Consider the following 24,954-nt stretch of genomic DNA (forward strand, 5'->3'; position numbering starts at 1 on the left):
TCAGCTTTTGTTTATCTGAAATTATCTTAGCTTTATCGTCCTTTTTGAAGGATATTTTCACTAGATATACAATTCTGTATTGGCAGTTATTCCCATTACATTACAGATTTCATTCTAGAGTTTTCTGGCCCATATTGTTTCTGATGAGAAGTCAACCTTTATTCTTTTTGTTGTTTCCTGTTTGCAATGTGTCTTTTTTTCCCCTGGCTGCTTTTAAGATTTTTGTCTTCACTTTTGACTTTCAGCAGTTTGACTATGATATGCTTTGGTGTGATTTTCTATCATTTACTCTGCTTGGATTTTGCTGAGCTTTTTGGATATGTGGGTTGTTGTTTTATGCTGAGTTTGGAAAAACTGTGGCCATTGTTTCTTCATAAGCGGCCTCCCTCCATTCTCTTCTTTTTTTCTTCTGAGATTCCTATTGCATATCTGTGAGACTGCTTGATACTGTCCCTTCAGTCACCGAGGCTCTGCTTTTTGTTGCTGTTTTGTTTTTTCTTTTAATCTTTTTCTCTTTTCTTCAGTTTGTTTATTTTTATTTTTAATTAATTAATTAATTAATCTTAGTTCCCCGACCAGGGATCGAACCCATGTCCCATGCAGTGGAAGCGTGGAGTCTTAACCACTGGACCTCCAGGGAAGTCCCTGTTCTTCAGTTTGGATGATTTCTTCTGACTTGTCTTCAAGTTCACTGATCCTTTAGTCTTTATTGTCCAAATTGCTGCCAAAGGCATCTGATGACTTTCAAAAAAATTCAGTTATTGTACTTTTTAGTTCTAGGATTTCCATTTTATTCTTTTTATCTCTCCTAAAATTCTCCTCTCTTCACCTTTTTTTGGTAAAATTTTAAAACATATTTATAATCCTTATCTGCTGATTCCAACATCTGGGTTGTCTATGGGTCTGCTTCTTATGACTAATCTTTTCCTTCACTATAGGTCACATTTTCTTCTTCCCATGTCTAGTAATTTTTTAAACTGGATACTGAATATTGTGGATGACACATTGAGAAACATTGGATTTTGTTATTTTCCACTAAAGAGTTTTGTATTTTGTTCTAATAAGTCATTAAAATACCAGCATATCACTCTCTGCTCCCCGCCCCCTGCCTTTTGCTTTGAAGGCAAATGTTAGGCATCTTATAAAACAAGCTGGAATGGAAGTAGGTAAGGGGATAGTAGACTGTTCCTTAAAATACCTTTATTTAATTACCCCGTTTTATATTTCTTTTCTTAAGTTTGCCCCGCATCCTATCTGCTGACTCCAAATCCAGAGTTTCCCCATTTTCTGACAGGCAGTCAGCCTCCTCCCTCCCAAAGCTCTCTCCCTCTGAATTCTATGCTGCAGCTTCCCATACTCTGCTTCATCAGTCAATCCTCTTCCACCTACTTTCCTTCCTCTAGAAATTGAGGCCCTCTTTTCCCTTTTCTTCATTATTGTGGATTTCTATATTTAAAAATCCTTTATTATAATTCAGTGGGGTTTATGATGAAGACGATATAAATTCATGCCTTTCTTTTTCTTAAAAAATTCTTGATATGCTTTGCCAAATTATTTTCCAGTCACTTGGACCCACTGACATTCAGCTGTAATGCATGCAATTGTTCTCACACTTAACTCTTGCCAATACTGAGAACTATCAATTTTCCAGTTACTAAATCTCAGTATCAACTTACATATTGGACTTGTCCTTGACTTGATTTATTTTGCAGAGCAAAACATGAACTGTGGTGGTTGTTTTTTGTTAACAGCACCAGAGAAAACAAATCTTCCTTTTGGGAGAAATACGTGAACTTAGATTCAAAGATTTTCATAATATATGTACAGCCATGTATGTGTTCAATTTGAAAGTTTCTGAAAACTCCTTTTTCTCTTTAGCTTCTACTTTTTAGTGAAAGCCTCATGTACTTAAAAGTAGACTGAAGGAAGTATATGCAGAATTCAAATCTAAATTTAAAGGATGTCTTAAATACAGAGTAGTTCTAAAACAATTATTTTAACCCATTGAGTTAAGATGATTTCATAGTCTCCTATACAAATGTAATTTCAGTAAATCACATCATTTGATGACAATTAACTTAGTATTGTAAAGTAGTTCTATCTAGAAAAAACCGATAAACAAAAACTAATTTTGTTGTTATAAAATAATGCCTAAAATTGCTAATATCTGTGTTACTTAAAGCATTACCATTCTCTTAAAAGTATCAATACTTAAGTGAATTCAATAGTGTTTTATGATAACCAATAATAAAGTAATTGGCAGTTCTTTAATCATTGATCTTAGTGTTCTTAAATACTCACGAAAGAAGAAATGTAAATTAAACATCTTAAAAATGTTCCATCTTTCTACTAATCAGTTTTACAAATAAAAACAATGAGATTAGTGCAATCTTTCTGGACAGCAATATATTAAGCATTTAAAAAATATCCATATCCTTCGAGCTCAATAATTCCACTTCTAAGAAAATATGCCAAGGAAATAATCATAATTGTTCATAAAGATTTATATACAAGAAATGTTTGCTACAGCATCGTTTATAATAGCAAACAAATGGAAACAATGCACATGGACAACATTTTGGGAATAATTAAAATAAACATGGCAAATTGCAGCCATTAAGGTCATGTTTTTAAAGAACATACAATGATGAGGTAATGTTTATAATGTCATGTTAAGTAAAAAGCAGAATACAAAAGTTCACCCGCTATATAATATTTGTAAAAACAACCCCTATATATCTGTGCATTTAAAACATTCTGAAATGGAATTTAACAGTGTTTTTTTCTGGGAGGTAGAATATTTTTCCCCTTAAACCTTACTGCATTTTTCATATCTCTCCAATTAATATAAATGCCTTTTAAAACCAGAAATACAAAATCCATAATTATCTTTAAAAAGCAGCACAGCAACTTAAACTTTTAAATTAACCTACACTTATCCACATATTTTATCATTAATAATTCAATACAACCATGAAAAAGGCTTGTTTGAGTTCCTATCATGTCCAGTTATTGTTCTAGACGCCAAAAACACAACAGTGGTGAAAGACATTTGTGGTTCCCATCTTTATAGAATTTGCAGTCTCATAGGAAGACATATAAATCAAACCACCACACAAACAAATGTAGAATTACAGCTGTGTTAAGTGTTATGAAAGAAAAGTACACAGTATATGAAATCCTCAATTGGAGTATTTGACTTAGGGATATCAAGAATGAATTCTCCATGGAAGTAACAACTAAGCTCACCTGAAATTGCATGAAAAACTAATCAGATGAAGAGGGCAGGCAAGTACATTCCAGGCAGAGACAGTATTTGGGGCAGTTATCAAGTTATTGTCTCTCAACTCCAAATCCACTCTTCTTTGCCCTACTCTGTGATACTGGAGCTGGACCCTGTAAACAATTCTCTTTTGCCAACTGCCAGAATGTTAGCTTTGTCAGTAGAGGGCAACAAAGGGGCCCCGCAAGGCGATGAAGACAGAAATACACTTCCCGTCTAGGTTCTGGTCCTTCATTATTATTATTATTCACCACAGGAGCCAGCAGCCATGCAGAGGAGCTCCAGCTGCACTCTCATGCCATGTTCCCTGGCTCCCCCGCCCTGATAGTGGCTTTGCGCAGTTCCAGTCTATCTACACTCTATGGCAATGGTGGGCTTCTTCTACAGAACAGCTTGGGCCGGGCCCTATGCCAAGATTTCTTGCCACCGCAAGGCGGCATGTGTGTTCGTTCCTCTGGGTAACCACACACCTTGTTTGATGAGGTCAGTCTCAGTTTTAGACTGGGGGACTCTCCCAGCCCTAGTTCCTTTATTGTCCAGCCTTCCTGGAGATAGTAACTGCTCTCTTGACACGTCTAGACCCCTGAGGGTCCTTACTTACCCCTTTTAGTAGTTAGCTACCTCCTACAGTTTTAGTTAGCAATTCTTCCTATTACATTCCTCCCATCCAAATAACCAGTGTGGCTTCTGTCTCCTGACTTGAACCTGACTGCTATACACGGCCAGTACATGGGACTCAGGGGAGACCAGTACGGCTGAAGCAGAGAGCAAGAATGAACATGCTGTGCAATGAGGCTGGAACGGGACACGGGGGCCAGAATATGCTGGGCTTGCAGGAGAGGGTAAGACTTTTGGTCTTTATCTTAAGAGTTCAAACATATGTTATCTGAAAAGATTACAGGATAGAGAATGATTTAGAGGGGAACAGAGTGAATGCCAGGAGATTAATGAGTGGACACCTAGAGCAGCAGAGGCCCCCAAGAAAACTCTTTTCACATTACAATTATTGTACACCTTAATTTGCATTTTTCATCATCCTTCTATCTCTACATGACAGGCTAATTAACAGAAATTCAGAGGAACCAATAACTTTGGAACAGAGACCAAAACAGGTTTATTCAGAAGACATAATGTCAGTCAGTTCTGCCTTTTCATAACTTCTTTATCAAATACAGATAGACTTTATTATTTTATTCACGTTCTATAAGACTTGATCAGCTCAGAGGGCATAAAAGCTGGAAACTTTCTAATTGGAAACCAATCTTTTAGTTTAATTTACATTGTCTTTACAAGGTCCCATACGTCATTAATACCTTTACAGGTTTATTTACATTAAAAGATAATAGATAACAAAGTCGTCGATGGATTAATAAGCTGTCAATGACACAAGGTAGGCATGTTAACTTGATTTGTTTCGTAGACTTATTTCTCTGAAAAACAGGCTTAATTCTCATAGCATTTTGATAGAACCATTTAGATCTTTGTTCAAAATTAAGAAAAAAAAAGGGAAGGCCTTTTATTCTTTGCAAGGAGTGCATTCCATTTAATTAAGTCTGTTTTTAACTGAAACTGCCGTAACAAGGTTTGAGTGGGAAGTTACGAAGGTATCAGCTATTCAGAGATGAGTAGGTTTGTGGTTTTGCTGTAAGGATGCAGCAAAAGTAGTTTTCAAATGAGAAAGAGAAGGGAGAGGGCTCTGGATTTCACCGTACCCAGGTACCAGAAAAACACCCGAGGGGTTTTAATATCCTGTGTCCTTGGGTCGATGCATCCTATGTCTGTCTCCATCTCTTTCTGCTTTATCACACACACAGTAAGGAAGCAGAGGCCTAAGCCATTGAAAACACAATGTAAGGCCACCTCTAATACTACCTGAACAGTTCAGACACAGTGCTGCTGGAAGCAGATGTTGAGACTGAACAACACACAACTACAAACGAGAGTTAACACCAAGGATCTGATGCCAAAATAATAGAGCGAGAATAATGATAAATGTGCTCTAAACTATAAGCTTCAAAACGCCTGTTCACATGACAGTACTTAATGTCAGCTATATATACTAATAAAGTACTATATCTTTAATTAAAAACCAATGGTTATAACTCTACAAGGGCTTCAGCTAAAATAATCCTTAATTAAAGTTTAAATAACACATTGGCTGTTCAGACCAAGATAGCGTGATGTGAGAGAATGTGAACAAGGGACATCCTCAGCCTCAATGTCTCAGCGTCCATGTCTCCTCTTCATTCACTCATGTCACGTATGGCCTTATCTGAAGTTGCTACCCACACTTCCCTTCCTGCCCCAGTCTTTCTCCTACTTGCTGCCTTCACAACATCTACTATAATCTATAATCATTCAACTGTATTCTGCTTTACTATGCATCTCTCCATGAGGGCAAAAACTTTTAAATTTTGTTTACTTCCTCTAGAAGAATTCCTGGCGCATGTTAGATGCTTAAAATATTTCCTGGACAGATAAAGAAATGATTTGAGGGTTGACTTTGTGCCAGATGCCGTGCTGATCACTTTATGTATCTCATTTACTGCTCACCACAATCTTGTAAAGTAGAATATTTTGTAGGTGAAGATAGAGATGCAGAGTGGTCAGCTTGTCCAGGGTCACACACCTAGTAAGTGACAAGGCCAAGATTTGAATCCAAACATGTTTAATGCTAAAGCCCTGGTTCTTAGCTATGATATTATGTTGCTTCCATCTGAGAGCTGGCACGGCTGAAATCCTGGAATATACACGTTTGGCTTTTCTATTAATGTTCTCGGCAAGCTGCTTTCTTGTTGATCTTTTCTAATCCTCTGGTCCAATATAGGGTTTAGAAAAGCAGGGGAGATAATCTTGTAGCTAGGGCCAACAACAGCATTAAAAAATCTGCTTGGAAATCCTATAGGGAACCTCACACCATAAAAATATTGTAAAACAGTCTGTTGTTGTTGTTGCTTTTTAATAAGAAGCACAAATGAAGGACAAGCAGCCAACATTCTAAAATAACAGGACCCTTTCTCTCACATTTGGTTCAGTTCACCTAGAGAGTGAGAAAGCAGGTCTGTGCCAGAGGCATGCCAAACACAGAATCTGCACTGCAAAGGTAAAACGATGGAGCTGCTCTTGTCCTCCAGTACAGGGCAGACGGCGAAGTCTGGTTTGTGGAGGTCAGTGAACACTGCCTGGGGCCTTCTGTTTGAGACAAGTAACGGGTAACAGAAGAGCTGGCTTCCCAGGACGCTTGACAAGATGAGAGGATATAAAGGAAGCCTGCTGGGAAGAGAAGCTGAAGACAAGGAAAGCCCCGCCCCCAAGTTTATCTCAACAGAGCCAGTTGGTGGCCCATAATCCTGCTCCTTTCCTATTGGATGGGAATTGTGTCCAGAGGGAGAAAGACAACACAGGAATCTGAATTCCTATTCTGGCCCGTACAGTGATAAGCACCTATACATTTCAGCAATCTGAGCCGTAAGAAAAATACAGCAGGGGCAATATTTAAGATGACTGAACCCTAAGGTTATAACGTGCTTTAGTCATTTAGATGGAGCCTTAGAAATAAAAATGATCCTTGGCGTTACATTTGGTAAAACTAAATCTTGATCTACTCCTTGTCTGAGTTTGTACTTGGACGCAGATGATCTTGATTGGATTATGTAAAAGATCTAATTTGAGCTGTTATTAAAAATTCTGAAATACAGAAAAAACTACTCCAAGGCTTAAAAAAGTAATTTTGTACTAAGTTTAAATCAAACTCCCCAACTTCAAAGCTATATGCTGACGTGCAGTGTTGTCCCACTCGACAGTACTATATTTACAGCCTGAAACGATGATGCTTTTGGGTGGTTATTTTTCATGTGGGAAGTCACACTAACACCCTGGAACCACCTGCATATATCTTAAAGCTAACTTTTCTCCTACCAGAAAATGATCCTTTTAAAACTTTTAAAAAGAGAGATCTTGAATGCCAAGGTGTTATAAAAAGAGAAAACATGCATTCCACATGTTCACAGCCTGCTGCCCAGCTGGGCATTCAGAGCAGGTTTTCCTGAGGCAGTTTCGTTATTGGAAAGCTTGATAAATGCTCCACCACTAGCAGACTGGAGATTTCTTTTAGGCTCATACTTCGAACTCACTCAAGTACAGAATATCATCTAGCTTTGTTATGATTACTTTTTCCTAATTTTTCAATTATACATCTTTTAGGAGTAAGGGAGCCTGTGGTTTTAGCAATAACTCTCGAACATGTGCATAAAATTGCATCGATTTGAGTCAGGCTTTTTGCTAACCAAAGAGAGTTAGCCCCGGGTGTGGGTCTTCTCAGTTTCTCGACCCAAGGGCCTTGGTTTCCTCAGCTATAAAGTGAGGGGAGTAAGGAATCGTTCCCATCCTTTTCAGTTCCAAAGGTCTACTCAAAATGGGGTGTGGAATGCCCAAGACCCAACACTCATCTGTGAAATGTCTAGCAGAGGTCTCAGGATTTCTGATAGACTGAATAAGCATTTCAGAGTCATTTGACAGTTTTGGCATCAACTTCCTGATGAACCTTCATTATCTTTGGGAAGGAAAACTTAACTAGTTATAAACTCGTTTTAAAATTTATGATCACAATAAGTGAGCTGCTGATGAATGGTCAACCAGGAGGATTCCCTTCCTTTTGCAAAAACATCTAATAATCTTCCATTATCTTCATTTTATTCTTTAACAGAAAAATTTACATGAGTGATAGATTTGTATTATTAGTTATTAACAAACAATACTGACATACCTCGATGCCTTCATGCTAAGCTTATAAAACCAAAGGGATATTGGGATGGCTCTTTGTGCAATAAAGTATTCTTCACCAAAAGTTTCATGATAGGGTTCACAAAAGCCCCCTGGTACAGAGAACTCGTCTGATGGGTACTTAACTCTCAAGGCAGCTATCCACTGTGAAGTGAAGCGGTTCAATACTGCATTTGCTCTAATGTCATATACTTGATAGAGTTAGTGAAATTGTTTTAGGAAGAAGATATAAATTATAAGTAAATGAACAACTATATGTGCTGGGCTTTTAGTGTATGATTGATATCACAACAGCAACTTGAGTAATTAGATTTTGAAATAATTGGTGTGAAGGCAAATCACAAGCAAAGTTGGGAATGTGCCACTCGATTATTTAATTTCTTTCTGCTGCCCTGACTATAAATCAAAACATTCTCAAAATTGTGGCAGAGGAAAAGCTGAATTAAAAGATTACTGGAAAATCCAGATTCTAAATAGAAGTAGGTTATTTTCGTTGTTTGTTTTTAAGAAATCATTGTGTAGTAAGGATTATCTGAATTATAGCACTATTAATAGTGTTGTTAGGTAATGTGTTTATGGAAGAAAATTAGAGCTTTGTGAGCAATTAAAAAACTTCCTTGTGTGTCATATGGTGTCAGTTATTTAATGCTTCCTCATGATATCCCTGATTCAATACTGGTTACCATGTGATTTTTCTGTTTGCACTTGTCTTTTCTGCTAGACTAAACTCTTCTCAAGTAGGGCCCCTGTCTTATTCATCCTTGGTTTTTCTTAGGAGGCATTTTGAAAAACAGGGCACTTTTAAAATTTATCTAAATGATTGTGTATGGGTGGGTGTTGGGGGCAGGATGCTAAATGACTCACAATCACAGGAATCCCACACAACGAAGAACTGCCCTGTGACCTGAACTTTCTCACATCCTCCTAGACACATGACATGTAAACCCAAGTATTTTTTGTACAGTTTTCCTATGTACTTCCAGGGTTTACTTGGATTTCTAGGGTTCAGCTACTGTGGAAATTAAGAGAAAATTGTACTCTTTGGTGTTCAGAACTTTACCAAGAGTTTTTCACCATTTGGAAAATCCCGTGGCCAATCACATGGGCAGTCACATTATTTGAGTTGACAATCAGCACTTGTCAGTCTGTATTTGTAGCAGCTGAATTCACAGTGATCCCATGTCTACATAAAAATATACTTATTTAGTTCTTACTTCACATATCACATATAAAGAAACAGTGTTCATGTTACCCGGTTGACTACTGTTTCCCTTCTTTTAAGTGCAAAATGATTCATTATAATTGGGTGTGAACATCTGGCCACTTTATTAGGCCTTCTATTTTAGCTGTTCTTGAACTTCTTATGTTTTTATATTATTGACATTTTGTTTCTAGGTAGATTATATTATCTATGAATTTTATTTTAGTATTTGATATAAAAATGGAGCATTGGGTCAGACAGTACTGAAGACCACTGATTTAGTAGATTCCTGTACAGCTGTCTCATTTTGCAGAAAAGAAATGGGACACTAGAGATGAAATGATGCCCCCAAGGTCATACAGTTGATTAAGTAGTCTTTTGTTGAGTAATGAATATACAGCTATAGCACAAGTAATTAACATTCCAGATTCTAACACCCTGGGATATATATTCTATCACATAATACAAAATACCAGGAGTTAAAATAACTTGGCCTACACTTTAATAACATTTCCTTTGGTCACCAATTATCCCTCCCTTATCCCAGCAAAAGTGTCCACAAAGAAAATTTCTTTAAACTGGAATTTTCTTTTTCCTGATGATCCCAATACAGACTAGAACTATACTTTTTAGATTAAAAAAACCCTCTGATTTAGTGCAGGGCTAGATTGCACACTTCTTCTTTAGCCTTGTCACCTTCCTCCCCGCCCCCACCATCCTGCGAGAAGACCGCTTGAATCTGTGGACACCATAAAAGAACAATCTCTCCCTTCCAACAACATCAACAGTAGCAATGACTGTCCCAGTGGGTACCTTGGCATCCTTTTCTTCTATGTCTTCCTAAGCAACTTTACTTAAGAATAACTGACCTGTGACCCCGCGGAGTGCCTTTGAAGGTTCCTCAAGTATTGAGATCTTTTTCTCACGGGGGGCAAGGGCTGGTTTTTCACTGGCAGAATCAGTGGACGAGCTGTCCTTCTCACAGCCGTTCACGTGGCCATTCTGTATCTCTGGCGGCGGTGGCGGCACTGGCCCTGCTTCGGGCCTCTCTGCCTTGTCTTTAGCATCTTTGTTGCCTTGATGCTGCTTGGACTTGCTTCTTTTTCTCTTATTGTTCTAGAATCAGAAACAAATGAGAAGATAAGATTATTCAGCTCACACCCTTGAAATAGAAGGTGAACCCAAGAGACCAAAATAAGATATGTTACCCCTTTTTTGTTTTCTGGTTCTTCTAATAGAATGGGTGACAACACCTATGTCTTTATTAACTACCCAAGTTAATGTAAATATCTTCTTCCCTACAATGAGCTGTATAAACTTTTACCTCGTAAGCATAGTAAACAAAAAGTTTTCTTTAAAAGGAAAACAGCAGCAGGAAATGGCTTCAATAGCTGACACATTATTTGAGCACCTTGAGTTGCTACATATCTGAATGGTCATACAGTAGAGTCTTGTGATAACTGCCCTGGAAGAACTTGAATTCAGTTATTGTGTTATTGGAGAAGAGGTCTCATTTCCTAAAGAGACGATGGCAGGGGGGCCTCAGGGAGGACACTAAGGTTCTGATCCTCTTGGGCGGGGGGAGGAGAGGCAGGGGGAGGCCTGGTACAAAAGAGGCAGGCAAGTCCCTGCAAAAGGAGGAAGTAGAGTCAGATCCCCAAAGTCCAGGTTGGGTCTAGGAAAAGGCACCAACCAATCAGGAGATCCCTGGCTTGCTGTCACTGTCCAGGAATCATTCCCATGAATACTTAAGCTGGAGTGGACAACTGCTACAAAGGAACGCCAAACCCACGTGGGTCCACCTGGATTCGCATCGTGCAGCTAGCTGTATCTGGATCTCTCGGCTGCTACCTGAACGGCATTACAAGACTTCAATTACATTTAATTCAAAATAACACAACCCTGCATTCTAGATAATTGAAAATGTTTAGACCTTGGTGCAGGCCTCAGCCAATGAGAACAGACATGGGGCCCATCAGGGCAGACCCTGTCCCGCCTGTTGCATCAGTGTCCCACCAGCTAAACATCAGCCCGGCTTTGTTCTTCAACACATTTGGAAAAGAAGTAAAAAGAAACAGTTTTCTCTTGATTCTCCTCCCCACTCTCCTTCTTTTCCTTTGAAGCCACGATCATGCCCCTGAGTAAGGGCTCCTCCAGGGGAGAGAAGTGCACTGACTGAGTGAAGGAAGGCCCAGGGGCACTTATTCCCACACAAGCCCTGCGTCTCCCGGGCTGGGGAGAGTTTTCCCACTGAACCTCTAAGAGGGAGGCTTAGTAATGAGTTGGGTCTGCAGCTGCCATCTACTCTATTTTTCACATCTGAGAAATTTCATACCCAAACCACACATCTGAAATTCTTCCAGGTAAGTATAAATACTGCCTTTCAATCACCTGCAAATTGTCTTCATCTCACATAGAAGCCTGGGAAGCTATGATTAAAGACAAGCAGGGATTGTCAAAGACGGTGGCATACAAAGGTTAAAAAAATTTTTCATAATTCTTCCTATTCTCCATGAAGCTATGAGGAGAAAAAGGAGGAAAGGATCATTCCAGTAATTTCAGTAATCTTGGGATTTTAGGAAAGCAGTACTGCTTTTTTGTGTTTGTTTAAAACCTGTGCCACAGGCCTGTGATCTTCCCTCAGTGGGAAGGGTATATCCTGGGATTCCCAAAACACAAGGCTTCTCTGGGAATAGTGGGAATGGGCGGGGCAGTTACTTTGAAAAGAGAAGCGGACTTTTTGTGAAAGTCACGAAACAGGTTACAGGCCAAGAACAAGAAGGAAGCAGCACCTCACTGGAGCTAGTGAGCGCCTGTAAACACTCACAAGACCAGAAAGGCATGTTCTGGAGACAGAGGCCAGTGTGTGCGCTGCATACCGCATGTGTGCCCAGAAGTCGAGACTGTGTGACTAGACAAGAAAGCAAAATAACTTCAGAGGGGCAGAGTAAAATCTCCGCTCTGTTCTCAAGGAGCAGTCAGTCTGTCAGGGTTCGAAAGAAGGGAAAACAGGTCCCTTACTTACTATGGCTTTAAGGCGCTTTCTTTTTTTCTTCCTTTATTAAAAATCTAGCTTATTAGAACTCAGGAAAAAAGTATCTCGGGGCAGCCCTGGACAGATTCTCTCAGCTGGAAAAACATGTGAAAATATACTTAGGGCTTTTCAAGTATCTTTAAAACACTCCTTAATTTTTTCCTTTGTGCTACAGGATACGTTCAGGCAAGTTAATGTCTAGAATCCTTTGAATTCTCCGGTTGGGCTCGCCTTAATACTTAAAAAGAAAACTCTGGGATTTCTAAAGCACACCTGGTGGTTAAAAACACTTGAACAGAAAACAAGGGCATTAGTAGGGAGGGTGGCTGGTAATGTAAGAGAGTCGTGAATCTGGAAGCTTCCTGGGTGTACATATTAACATATTTGAAAGAAGCACAAAATTGGCAGCCTTGTTAAAATGATAACAACCATGAAGGTTCTGATGGAAGATGTTACTAATGTACAATCAATATCAATCTTACCTTCTTTTTTCCTGTCATATTCCATTCTTTTAGAACTTGAATTGCACTGCCTAGACAAAGACAAAGAATCTTCAACATGCATTCACGTAATAAAGCACCACACAAAATTCATCTCTGTCTTTCCATCTTGGTAGCGATTTTTTTTTCAGCTTTTTCATGTGTTTTGATACATCCTACCTTAATAAAAATGCCAGTTTCATTTTTTATTTCCAGATTTTCATTAAATTCACCGCATGACCTTGGTTTTATCAAAGTATTAAGCCCCACTACATGAAGCTTACTTTGTTTTATCATTATGTTGTCTTAGAGAAAATGAAATATATCTTGAGAATTTTCTGATAGCTTCATTGCCATAGGTAGAATTAAAATTGTTCTTTTTGATATATGAATCAAAATACCTCTAATCTTCCGGGCTAAACACGAGATTTTGAATATTATTAACCATGTGAATCCTAACTTTTTGTTTGGCTATTCCTGCTCATTTTCTGCCTCTACTCATTATGTTCACAACCTGCAGGGTGATAAGAAGGACAGATGATCTGATCTTAGCTTTGCTCTCATCACTGTGAATAGGGATGGGATGCAGTCTTTGCAAGGTTCCACTTTGAAACAAAAGAAGCTCATCAAATAAGTTGAGTCCTCGGTTCTGTCAATGCCATTCACATGCATACGTGGCATTGCTCAGATGCAGAGGAAAAGCCTAACTTGATTAAATTAGAAAACATTTTAAAAGAAATGCTTAACCACTGGTCAGCTACAATAAGTATCTTCATGTAGTCTAAGTAAGTTCTTCACTCATTCCAACTATGCTGGGGGTAATTTCAACAATAAGTTATTGGTAATGAGTAGACCAGTTGTTCTCATTTAAATAGGTGCTTCTAAAAGAGTAGCTCTTAAATGCATCCTTTTAACAATTTTAAGCATTCTCATACAGTCTCATTATACTAATAGTTCTCTACAATGAGTGTGTTGGCTAAACAAAGATAAACTTCAGGCCGGTCTTTATAACAAATTTCAAATTAGTAGGGCCCCAATTATTGAGTCTACTGTTACTGTTTGATAAGTAGAAGGCCATAGTGTTTGGACTAACGTTCAGAAAGGCTAATTATTCCTATCCATTCAGAATTTCCAGTTCAATGCCCCTCTTAGGCCTTTTGCATTACATGTACTTGAAATAATAAGACTGCACTTAAAAGTAAGCTATAATTCAGTCTTTTTATTAACTGGGCTGGTCTTTTTCTAATTTGCCCAGAGAATTAACGTTTCACAGTATTTTCCTTTTGAAGAACTTTAGGAAGTCACTTTCACTAGGTTACTTCGTAAGTCACACCAGTGGCTAATAATCATTAGGGTAGTTCTTACTTATAGCTCAACTTCAGTTTTCCAGATAAAATTAAATTTAAAAAAATGTTAAATACTGTTCTTTTTAATCAGAGGAAGGAGGTGAGTTGCTTACTGCTTTCAACTGCAATATTCAATTATTCCTCTAATTTGCATAGTTTGACATAAATTCTATTTGCAATTTGCACAACAAGCTTTTACAGGGTAATTCTGAAGAAGAAATAACCATGTTTACAGACAGTTTTGGAATCGTTGTTATTAAACTTTAATTATACTGAAACTGCTTGAAGTTTTTAAAGCCGCTCAGAAAGAGTGCTTTTAGTGTGCCTCGTAAATGATTCTTAACAATTATTTCTGATTTTCAGTGATTTTTAAATAAGTTTTCTGAGTGGTCCCCATCCAAAGTGATATGAGGTTTCTCAGCAATCGATGAGTCTTTAAAAATGAGACCTCAATACCAACAAGGTGAAAATGTCAAGGACAAGCATGGTGCTCCATTTAAATATGATTGGATTTGATGACAGTCCCTCAGTTACTGAGTATCTGTGCAACTCATCAGGGGTCACTCTGTAATAAAAACTTTCACGATGGAGAATGTCGGGGCCTCAATCCAACTGAGGCTGGGGAGGCATGGGGATAATAACCTTTTTCCTTTCCTAAAGCTTTTTTCCATGTGAGTGATGTTGGCAAGTGAAACCTGAAAAGAGTTTATCTGAGCCAGGATATGCATGTTTCCCCCAATTTTTTCTTGAGACAAACTGCACTAAATGCTGCAAAGGTGGAGTAATAATTACATTCTCTGTATTTATATCTGGTGAGTAAAGATTCTTGTACATGAAGCAGGAAAAACAGTCAGAAAATTTATGCACCGTGGGTCTGCTTGCAGGTCTATTTTGAATGATAATCATTTTTAATTCAATTAGGACCCTAAACCCTGACTGCAGATATCAGAATATGAGTTCGTTGCCTGGTTCCAAGACCTTGCCTGAGATGCAACTGTACTATATGTAGAAACTTAGGAAGATTATTCTACTCCTAGGAAAGGAAGTACATCAAACTGTCCTTAACAAAGTGTAACTAGGGTAAATCCAAGGAATGTGCTGATAGGTCTTCCCTGACCTTTCGGTCAGATTATGTTTAGTTAGTCCATACTAACAAAACAGAAACTAATGCTGGGACAGAAGACATATGATAACTAAGGACAGGTATGAGATCTCTGTTCATAAATGGAACTTTAATTTGAGTAAGAGAGAAGAATTTCCCATAATTTATAGGAAATCTAAAGCAGTAGGTTATACATTTATAGAATAAATACATTCCTGAGACTTTAGATTCTATACCGTCACTGGCAATGGGCTGTCCAAAAAAACAAATTTTTTTAGACAGCAAAAAGTTCTAGAGGTAGATAAGATGAACTGATATTCTGATTAATTAGGTAATCTCAAAATCATAAACTAAGGATATTAAAGACTAAACCAGTCCTCTCAGGCTACATAAGCATCAAGTTCAAGGATTCCAGTCGTAAGGCCAAGTAGAACTATGCTGGTTGAAGAGTTGAGAAGGCTTCCCAGATCAGGAGTAAAGTACATAATCCTCCATTAACAAGGGCACCATCAAATAAAGGACATGTTTAGTAACAAATTGGACAGACTGGTTGACAATTGAATTAGTAGCATTATAATAGGTATCCTTTGCAAACTCTCTACAGTCTGACTTTTTTTTTTTCCCCAATGAGGAAAAAAGAACTTCCAAATTCTGCTCTTAATATGTAGATGTGTTTTTAAAACCTAGCACATTTTAATGAAAATTAAAGTATTAGTGAATAATTGGTATTCAATGCATTCAAGGAAAAAGATACAGAATATATGGAATATCTAGTTCTAACATCTTCAGGTTCAGGGGACATGTATACTTACCATCCACGAAGGCCTGCACTGCTTTATCTACATTAAAATCAAACTGTTGTAGCACCAGAACTATTTCATTATTGCTTTTGTTGGGAACAACTGATCGAACCGCATAGATCTGCAAAGGAGAGGAAAAGAAAGAGAAAGGTAAACATTTTGAATATTTTTCATCCATATTATTCTCTCACTGGATAGAATAATAACTGTTAGAAAGGCCTTGAAAAGTCAACTAATCTACCTTCTTGCCATCAAGCATACTCAAGGCATTTCAGACCACTAAAAATTAATCCTGGTGATCACCTTGATAGCCTCGTTACCTGAATACACATTTCTACAGAGACGTCCTTGTTAGGACTGGAGTAGCACGTGGGAAAAGCCAACTCTGGTTTTGCAACCTACTCCCCCCACCAACCTACCCCCAAGACTCCAAATGCACCCAAGGTGTACTTTCAGTGAGGACACAGATAGTTTTCTGTCTCAGGCTCTCTTCTCCGTGGGCTCAGGGTGGATCTTTGGAAAATTTACAGAAATAGCCTCATGCCTCAGCTTCTCTGATCTGCACAGTGGAGACAGTCATAGTGAGGTTCACAGAAGCGTGTTGTGAAACTCCATTAATTTTTATAGAGATATAAAATGTGGGGCATTGTATTTTTGAAATAGCAATCTTAGCCATAATACGGAAAACGTTCCCCAACACACTTCTGAAAATCAAACATTGAAAACAGTAAAAGTAAATACATATATGAGAGCTAAGGATTTCAACAAGTTAAGCTGATATTCAATTTTTAATGACCTATAAAATTCAAATTAATCAAATTTTGCACATGTTTGCACTCTTTCTTCTTGCCTAATAGAATTAATTGACCTTCATCTCACAGAACTTGCAATTACTACAGGACGCTCTATCCACTTCAGCAAAACCTGGCTCACCCAGCTTCCTCTCAAGGGGATTACTGCAGCCACTACTGACAAATATGAGAGTACTACATGGGGCCAAGGTGAGTGGCATCCATAATGACGACCACAAAAGCACTGCACAATCCTTACATGTTTTCATCAATGGTTAAATTGAGTTTTAGAGTTACATGCAATTTATTGTAATCAGATTCATGGACTATGGATATATGTGTATGATAATGTGTAAAGTGATTCTATTGCCCAGAACACTCAATTAAGCAGCATAGCCTATTTCCTAATTATGTTAGAAAATAGACAGCCTACTCCATATCGATCTACATGTAAGAGTATTTAGATTATAATGAGAAAACAGCACAAGATATGGGTTTATAACTTGGAGAGGTTCTGACATTATAGAAAGCTGGCTTTGAATCTTGACATTCAGAAATGCTACATATGTAGGTATTGTCAAGGACTCTACACACACACACACACACACACACACACACACACAGTTGTATATATGTGACAAGAGTCCTTTGATTTTTTTCTCTACTTTACGGTTCTTAGTTTTTCTAGCCTCTATTTTAAAAAATATTATTAACTTCTTCAAATCTAAGTTCTTTCTCACTTCTTCTCTTGCTCTGTTTAAAAATCCTTTCAGTGAATAATTTTTGAATGTCTATTGTGTGACAAGGCACCAAACTTCCTGTAACTTATAGACTAGAGGGGGATACACATATTGTTCAAATGATCACACAAATAAATACATACTTATATGCTGTGATAAATGCTATAAATCATAGGACAGGGAGACGACTTTATATAGGTATGCTGACATCTGAAGGACAGGGGAGAAGCGATGGGTGGGAGGTTAAGAGGAAATGCATCTTAGGTAGAAGGAACAGCATGAATGAGGAGCAAGTTACAGGTGAGGGAGTATAGAGGGAGGCAGAAGCTGAGGCTTCCAAAATACAAAGATGAGGCCAGAGGCGGGCAGGGACCAGATCACGCAGCCTACAAGGCTATGCAAAAGACTTAGGTCTTGTGAGCATCCCTCAACCATCCTTTTGTGTTGTCCTTTCTTATTCATTCATCATGTTAGAAAGATAGCTCTCTCTCTTTTCTCTCTCTCTCTCTAATTTATCCTTGTCATATACACATTTTATATGTAGATAAATGTATATTTATATATCATTATATTTAAGTTATATGTAAGTTAAGGTGTACAGTATGTTGATTTGATACATTTATATACTGCAAAATGATTACCACCATAGCATTAGCTAATACCTCCATCCCATTAGATAATTACCACTTCTTTTTTGTGGTGAGAACATTTAAGATCTACTCTCAAGTATATGATTCAGTATACAATCACCATACTGTGCATTAGATCCCCAGAACTTATTAATCTTGTAACTGAAAGTTTATACCCTTTGACCCAAATCTCCCCTTTTATCTTTTTTTTTTTAAGAGAAGCCAAGATGGGGAGAAAAACAAGAACAAAAACACCTGCATTGACCCAGGAGAATCATTAACAGTGCATGTCCAAAACTAAATACAATTGGCCTAGCAGGCACCAGTGCGCTGGAGTTATGTATAAACATTACGTGTTGTCCTTCTAATGTAGTCCTTTTAAATAAAATTCTAGCATTTCAAGCCACTATGATTGGTTAGTAGTATATAAAATTTCTTAATAATAATTACCATCATTATTACCACATCAGTCATGCCCTTCTAAATATTAATTAACAGCAACATGGATGAACCTAGAGAATATTATGCTTAGTGAAACAAGTCAGACAGAGAACACATATGATATCACTTATATGTGGAATCTAAAAAATAAAACAAATGAATGTATATAGTAAAACAGAAACAGACTCACAGATATAGAAAACAAAATAGTGGTTACTGGTGGAGAGAGGGAAGCAGGGAGGGGCAAGATTGGGGCATGGAATTAAGAGATACAAACTACTATGAAAAAAATAGATAAGCAACAAGGATATATTGTACAGCACAGGGAATCATAGCCATTATCTTGTAATAACTTTTAATGGAGTATAATATGTAAAGATACTGAACACTATGCTGTATATCTGAAACTAATATAACGCTGTAAATCAACTATATTTCAATTAAAAAAAAAAAAGTTTTCGATCCACCTACACAGTTGTGTGATCAGTAAAGACCTAGAAGTATGGAATAAACATAAAATAGCTGTTTGCCCTGTTTCCAGTCTCTCCTCTGCAAAACATAATTTATTTTATTATGTTAAGGCAAAATATAATATAAACCTGAGCTTACAGAGATACTTCTTCTTTAGATGTTTATACTACTCTTGCCTGTCCCTCTTTAAAAGAAAAAAAAAAAAAAATCAACCACGGTAGGATATAGAAAACATCTATCCTTGTCACTTTATATACCCTAGCACTGAACATATCCTTAGAAAATTGTCAATAACTGAGTTCTGATATCAAATATAACTATGAATATTGCATATAACTCCTGGAGGAAGACACAATTAAAACAGGAGTGTCGAGTTTTAAAGAAAAGAGGAAAAAAAAAAGGAAAAAAATAATTTCTGCCTATTCTTAGATATTCCATACTAATGTTGAATTCTAGTGAATTTCTGGGCCAAGTTTCTGCTTTGATCACAGTACTTGGCTAATGTGAAGAGAGTAGTATTGTTTCTCCACCTTTTTATTTATAAATTCACTACATTTATTTTTCTATGAAAATGTGTTTGAGAAAGATGGAGAAACCCAGGCAATCATATGCACGCATAAAAATACAGGAACCTCACAGTGTCACTATTCAAGATGTAGCAGTCATAGGGGTCTAAGCATATAAATCTAAAAAAAACCTCCTTATGAAGGAGGTTTAAAATATAAGCGGTGGATGACAAAAGCAGTGTTATAGTGAGGTTGTGCTGAAAAGCTGCCTTTGCATTTGGAAATGAAGCTCCTGGAGCAATGGATCAATCAATGCGTGACTAATGCTAGTTTGCATGCGGAGAACTCATAAAATTCACGCCTGCAGTGGCTGTTTTGCAGAGGCTGTCTTTGGTGGCGATGCTTCAGACACAAGGCCTTTACTTCACTGCCACAGCCCAAGCTGGTGAGTATGTTGCTGCAGCTTCACCCCGAAGCCCACTGTTTGCAGCTGCACATGAGTGCATCCCTCAAGGGTTCTCATGCCATAAACAGTGCGTTCCAGTGGGGTCAACCAGGCAGCGGCGCAGGATGTCGGGTGACAATATGGCCCGCTAGTTAGTGGTTCATTTAGCAACTGCTTTACCTTTCCCAAATCACATTCCCCTGTTTTGCTTTTACTAATTTAAATCTAGTTTGGCAAATTCAATTTGCTATTGAGAAATCTTCCTTTTGCACATAGAAGTTGTTTTGATTTTAAAAGTTTTTGCACAGCAAAGGAAACCATTGATAAAATGAAAAGACAACCTACTGAATGGGAGAAAATATCTGCAAATGATATGACCAATAAGGGTTAATATTCAACATATATAAACAGCTTACACAACTCCAGAGAAAAACAAACAATCTGATTAAAAAATGGGCAGAAGAACTGAATAGACATTTTTCCAAAGAGGAAATGCAGATGGCCAACAGGCACATGAAGAGATGCTTAACATCCCTAATCATCAGGGAAATGCAAGTCAAAACCACAATGACATATCACCTCACACTTGTCAGAATGGCTATCATCAAAAAGAACACAAACAACAAATGTTGGCAAGGATGTGGAGAAAGGGGAACCCTCGTACACTGTTGGTGAGAATGTAAATTGGTGCAGCCACTATGGAAAACAGTATGGAGGTTTCTCAAAAAACTAAAAACAGAATTATAATATGACCCAGTAATTCCACTCATGGGTATATATCCGAAAAAAACAAAAACACTAATTCGAAAAGAAAACATGTGCCCCAGTGTTCATAGAAGCATTTACAATTGCCAAGATATGGATACAACCTAAGTGTCCATCAGCAGATGAATGGATAAAGAAGATGTGAGATATACATATATACACATACACATATATATATATAATGGGATACTACTGAGTCATAAAAAAGAATGTGATTTTGCCATTTATAGCAACATGCATGGACTTGGAGGGTACAATGCCAAGTGAAATAAGTCAGACAGAGAAAGACAGATACTATATGATGTTACTTATATGTGGAATCTAAAAAATACAACAAATTAGTGAATATAACAAAAAAGAAGTGGACACAGATATAGAGAACAAACTAGTGGTTACCAGTGGGAAGAGGGAAGAGGGGAAGGGCAAGATAAGAGTAGGGGATTAAGAGGTACAAACCATTACGTATAAAATAAGCTACAAGGATATACTGTACAATGTGGGGAATATAGCCAATATTTTTTTAATAATACTAAATGCAGTATAACCTTTAAAAATTGTGACTCACTGTATTTTACACCTGTAACTTATACTGTACATCAACTATACGTCAATAAAAAATAAACATTTAAAAAATTGTTTTGATTTAACATCAGCATTCTAATCTCCCTTTCTCTCCTCTCTCTGGGGCTTTCTATCTGGCTTGGCAGGTTTTGCCCCATTCTGCCTCAGGCCCGCCGGGCTGGCATTTTGCCTACACTAAGCAGCAAGGCAGTGTGGCTTTCACGGACGTTGTTTGATTTCAGCTTCCCACATTAACCTACCTCCCCTGGGCCTGACTTGTCTGGTTTAAGAGCTGTTAGATTTCCTCATTCACACTGCACATTTCTTGAGCCTGTCTATGATGACTCCTTAGAAATTCTTCTTGGCTTACTGATGAGTCACTTAGACTATGTCTGAGTTTCAAAAAATGGTTCTGACAGAAGTTTTCAATCCACCTACACAGCTGTGTGATCAGTAAAGACCCAGTATTATCAAATAAACAGAAAATAACAGCTCCCTCTGCTTCTGGTCTCTCCCCTGCAAATTCACCCCAAGGCTGTCGCCAGACTACTCTTCTTCAAGTATAATCATGACTATTTCCCCACCTTCCTTAAGAGTAAAGTTAAATGTCTACAACCTGGCATTCAAGGCCATCAACAACTGGGCACCCACTTGCTTTTCCAAGTGCCCCTCTTGCTCTGCCCTTTATACATAAGCGCAAGCCCATTGTTGGCCCCCTACTTCTGTGTGAGCTTTGCCCTTGACCTGAGATGTGTGCACTTGCCCAAATCTTACACTCCAGCTGAAACGCCATGTGTTCCGTGAAGTCCGTCTCAACCATCCCTGCTGTAAGTCATCTCTGTCTCCTTTCAGTTCTCACAGACCTTATCAGGGGGTGTCTCCTAACCTTAGCATCTTCTACGTCACAGCCTAAGTGTCTGTGTAAGGTGTGTCTTCTAAACGGTGAGCAACATGTGGGCAAAACCCTCCTCTCAGTCATCTTTGCATTGTCACCATGCTCACCCCGAGTGACTAACAATGTGCACATAGTAGGTATTTAATAACTATTTGTTGAATGAGAGAATGCCAATTTGTACCTATACCAGGCTGCTCTTTATTTTTTGACATGTCATGCTAATATTTTTATTACTTTTCCATTAATTCATATGTGAAATTGTGCTATAGTGAGGTTTTGCTAATTGTATATAAATACGCTATAAAGCTCTCCTTCATTCTCTACCCTCTAAAACCATTTTTTTTTCATTGGAGTATAGTTGAGTTGATAACGTTGTGTTAGTTTCAGGTGTACAGCAAAGTGAATCAGTTATACATATATCCACTCTTTTTTAGATTCTTTTCCCATATATGCCATTACAGAGTATTGAGTAGAGTTCCCTGTGCTATACAGTAGGTCCTTATTCAGGCTGCTCTTTTGAGTCAAAGGAATATTCTGCCAGTGTTTGGACCATCCCATCGCTCTGTATTTACCAACCACAATAACAGGCAGGTGAGTCTCTGTAGACTGTGATATGACCTAAACATTATATGGTTATGGAGAATAGACATATGTTCTTTAATTTTCAATAATAGAGATGGGAAGAATATTTATGAGACTTCTGTATAATAAGATACTCATGGTATTTTGTGGAGTTTTAAAAATACAAAATAGCATAGTAACTGCCTATCCTTCCAAAGCTCAGCCCAGCAGACAGGTATTGGTTGAGCCTCCACGAGGTAACAGGCACTGAGGACACAAAAGGGAGCCAGTTGCAGTCCCTGCCCTAAGACGGACAGTGTAGCAGTGGATCCAGAACTGTCTGTACCCGAAAGTATGTAAAACGCTGTGCTGCCTCTACGAAAAAAGGCTGTAGTATCACAGAGAAGGGAGCAGTTAAGTTTGCCCAAGGAGGGGAGAATATAGAGGAAACAGCCAAATGTCGCAGAAGAAGCTTTGGAATTAAACAGACCTATTTTCTAATCTTGGTTCTGCTGTATGCTAGTTCTTTGACCTTGGATGAGCTGCTTAAATTGTTGAAACTTGGTTCTGTAGCTGTAAAATGAGGATATGACCTGCTAGAGTCTCAGTAAAAATGAAAAGAGATGATGCATGTAAAGTGTCTGATATAGAATTTGGCATATATTAGCTGCTCAATACATTTTAAAAAGGAAAGGGTGGGAGCATTTACATTGGGCCATGAAGGAGAAGGGTCTCTCTAGGTATAAAGGTTGGTGTGTCTTTGAAATGGAAAGAATGTATGTCTAGAGTGTTGGCCAAGACTTATTTGGGGGAGATCCCCCATATACTTCCCTTCTTTAGAAACTTCCTCCTCAGCCTTGCTGAGCAGTCAGTGGACCCAAGGCTCTTTCTCTCCTGCAAGTTGAGTGGCACCACAAGGAAGCCCGTCACTAGGGTGGTTAACAGCACAGGCTCCCAGACTCCCCCCACCCCACCCCCACCTCCTGCCCAAGTCTCATTCTTTCATTTATTTATTTACTAAATGCTTACTATGGTCAGGCACTGCACTAGTGCCTGGAGACAGCAGTAATAAAACAGACACAGTCACTACCAAACCTAGAGAGGAAAACAGATGTAAAATACACAAATGAAAAAAATATACAATTGCAACTCGTGCTAAGTGAGTGATATGAAGGAAGCAGAGTATAGTGACAATGATCGCAGCAGTCAGGTCTGAAAAGACAAAGTGGGCCAATCAGATTCTCTGCCTTGGCGTCTGGACTATTCCACACAAAGGGAGAGAAGCCAGAATGGAGATGAAGAGGGGCCATTTGGAGCTGCCTTACTTCCTGGCTTTCCTGCTTCTTTAACTTGTCCTGAAGTCCCGTGAGTCCCTACCACATCTTTAGAGTAACCTCTTTTTCACTTGCACTTGTCGGAGAGGTTTCATTTTCTAGAACAAGTAGCGAGTGCCTAGAGGCAACATTAGTAACTAAGGCTGAAAATAAAAGTAATAAAGCCAGATTACTAATCCAACTGGCAAAGGGGAAAAATGGGCGATTTTAAAGATAAATCCCGATAGAATGGGAATGACATTTCAGAGAAGAGAGGCCCACAAGCCTTGTTCACAGACCTCATCTAGCACTCATGTTGCCCTAATTATTTACTTATATGACTATCTGCCCCACTGGAATGTGAGCTTGTAAATGACAGGGATCATAGCTGTATATCCACAGGGCCTAGAACAATGGGTGGCATTCAGTAGATGATTCATAAATGTTCAGATAGATGAATGAACAAAAGGAAGTAGGGAGTCTAGTAAGATAATCATTGAAATATTACTTTTATTTATCCAGGGTTTTTTCCCAGTGCATCTCTGTAATTCAGCTTAACATATTATATGGTAGTAAAAAGTATTCAAGCCCAAATATGTATGAAGTGCCGCCTAGGTCCCAGGCACTGCTGGTCCCAGCCTTGAGGACCTTGTAATCTTGGAGGTGAGCTTTAATCTTATCCCCTACAAGAAGGACAGCAGTCAAACAGCCTGCAACCTCCTTTTTGCAGCAGTGAGAACCAGAGTTATTTATGGGTTGCCGTTCCTGCAGCTCTGAAAGGAATTTTATAATCAGCTTTGGTCACATTT

At 38.2% G+C, this 24,954-nt stretch overlaps 1 protein-coding gene and 1 long non-coding RNA gene across 7 annotated transcripts in view; one reads left to right on the forward strand and one right to left on the reverse strand.

Annotated features, from left to right (window-relative positions):
* Nucleotides 1–24,954, reverse strand: part of SPATS2L (spermatogenesis associated serine rich 2 like) — a 166,970-nt gene that overhangs the window by 44,257 nt on the left and 97,759 nt on the right. For all 6 annotated transcript variants that reach the window (XM_082397369.1, XM_082397373.1, XM_082397372.1 and 3 more), the window contains 3 exons: nt 16,040–16,148; nt 12,783–12,832; nt 10,136–10,382 (listed from right to left, as the gene is read on the reverse strand). In XM_082397369.1, the coding sequence (XP_082253495.1) occupies nt 10,136–10,382; nt 12,783–12,832; nt 16,040–16,148 (406 nt within the window). The remainder of the gene's footprint in view (nt 1–10,135; nt 10,383–12,782; nt 12,833–16,039; nt 16,149–24,954) is intronic.
* Nucleotides 16,447–24,954, forward strand: part of LOC309631240 — a 41,587-nt gene continuing 33,079 nt past the window's right edge. The window contains exons 1-2 of the long non-coding RNA XR_014246137.1: nt 16,447–17,028; nt 18,405–20,050. This is a non-coding gene — a long non-coding RNA (uncharacterized lncRNA). The remainder of the gene's footprint in view (nt 17,029–18,404; nt 20,051–24,954) is intronic.

Source organism: Balaenoptera borealis (assembly GCF_965194805.1).
Source record: "Balaenoptera borealis genome assembly, chromosome: 6".
In the NCBI taxonomy this organism is placed as follows: Eukaryota; Metazoa; Chordata; class Mammalia; order Artiodactyla; family Balaenopteridae; genus Balaenoptera; species Balaenoptera borealis.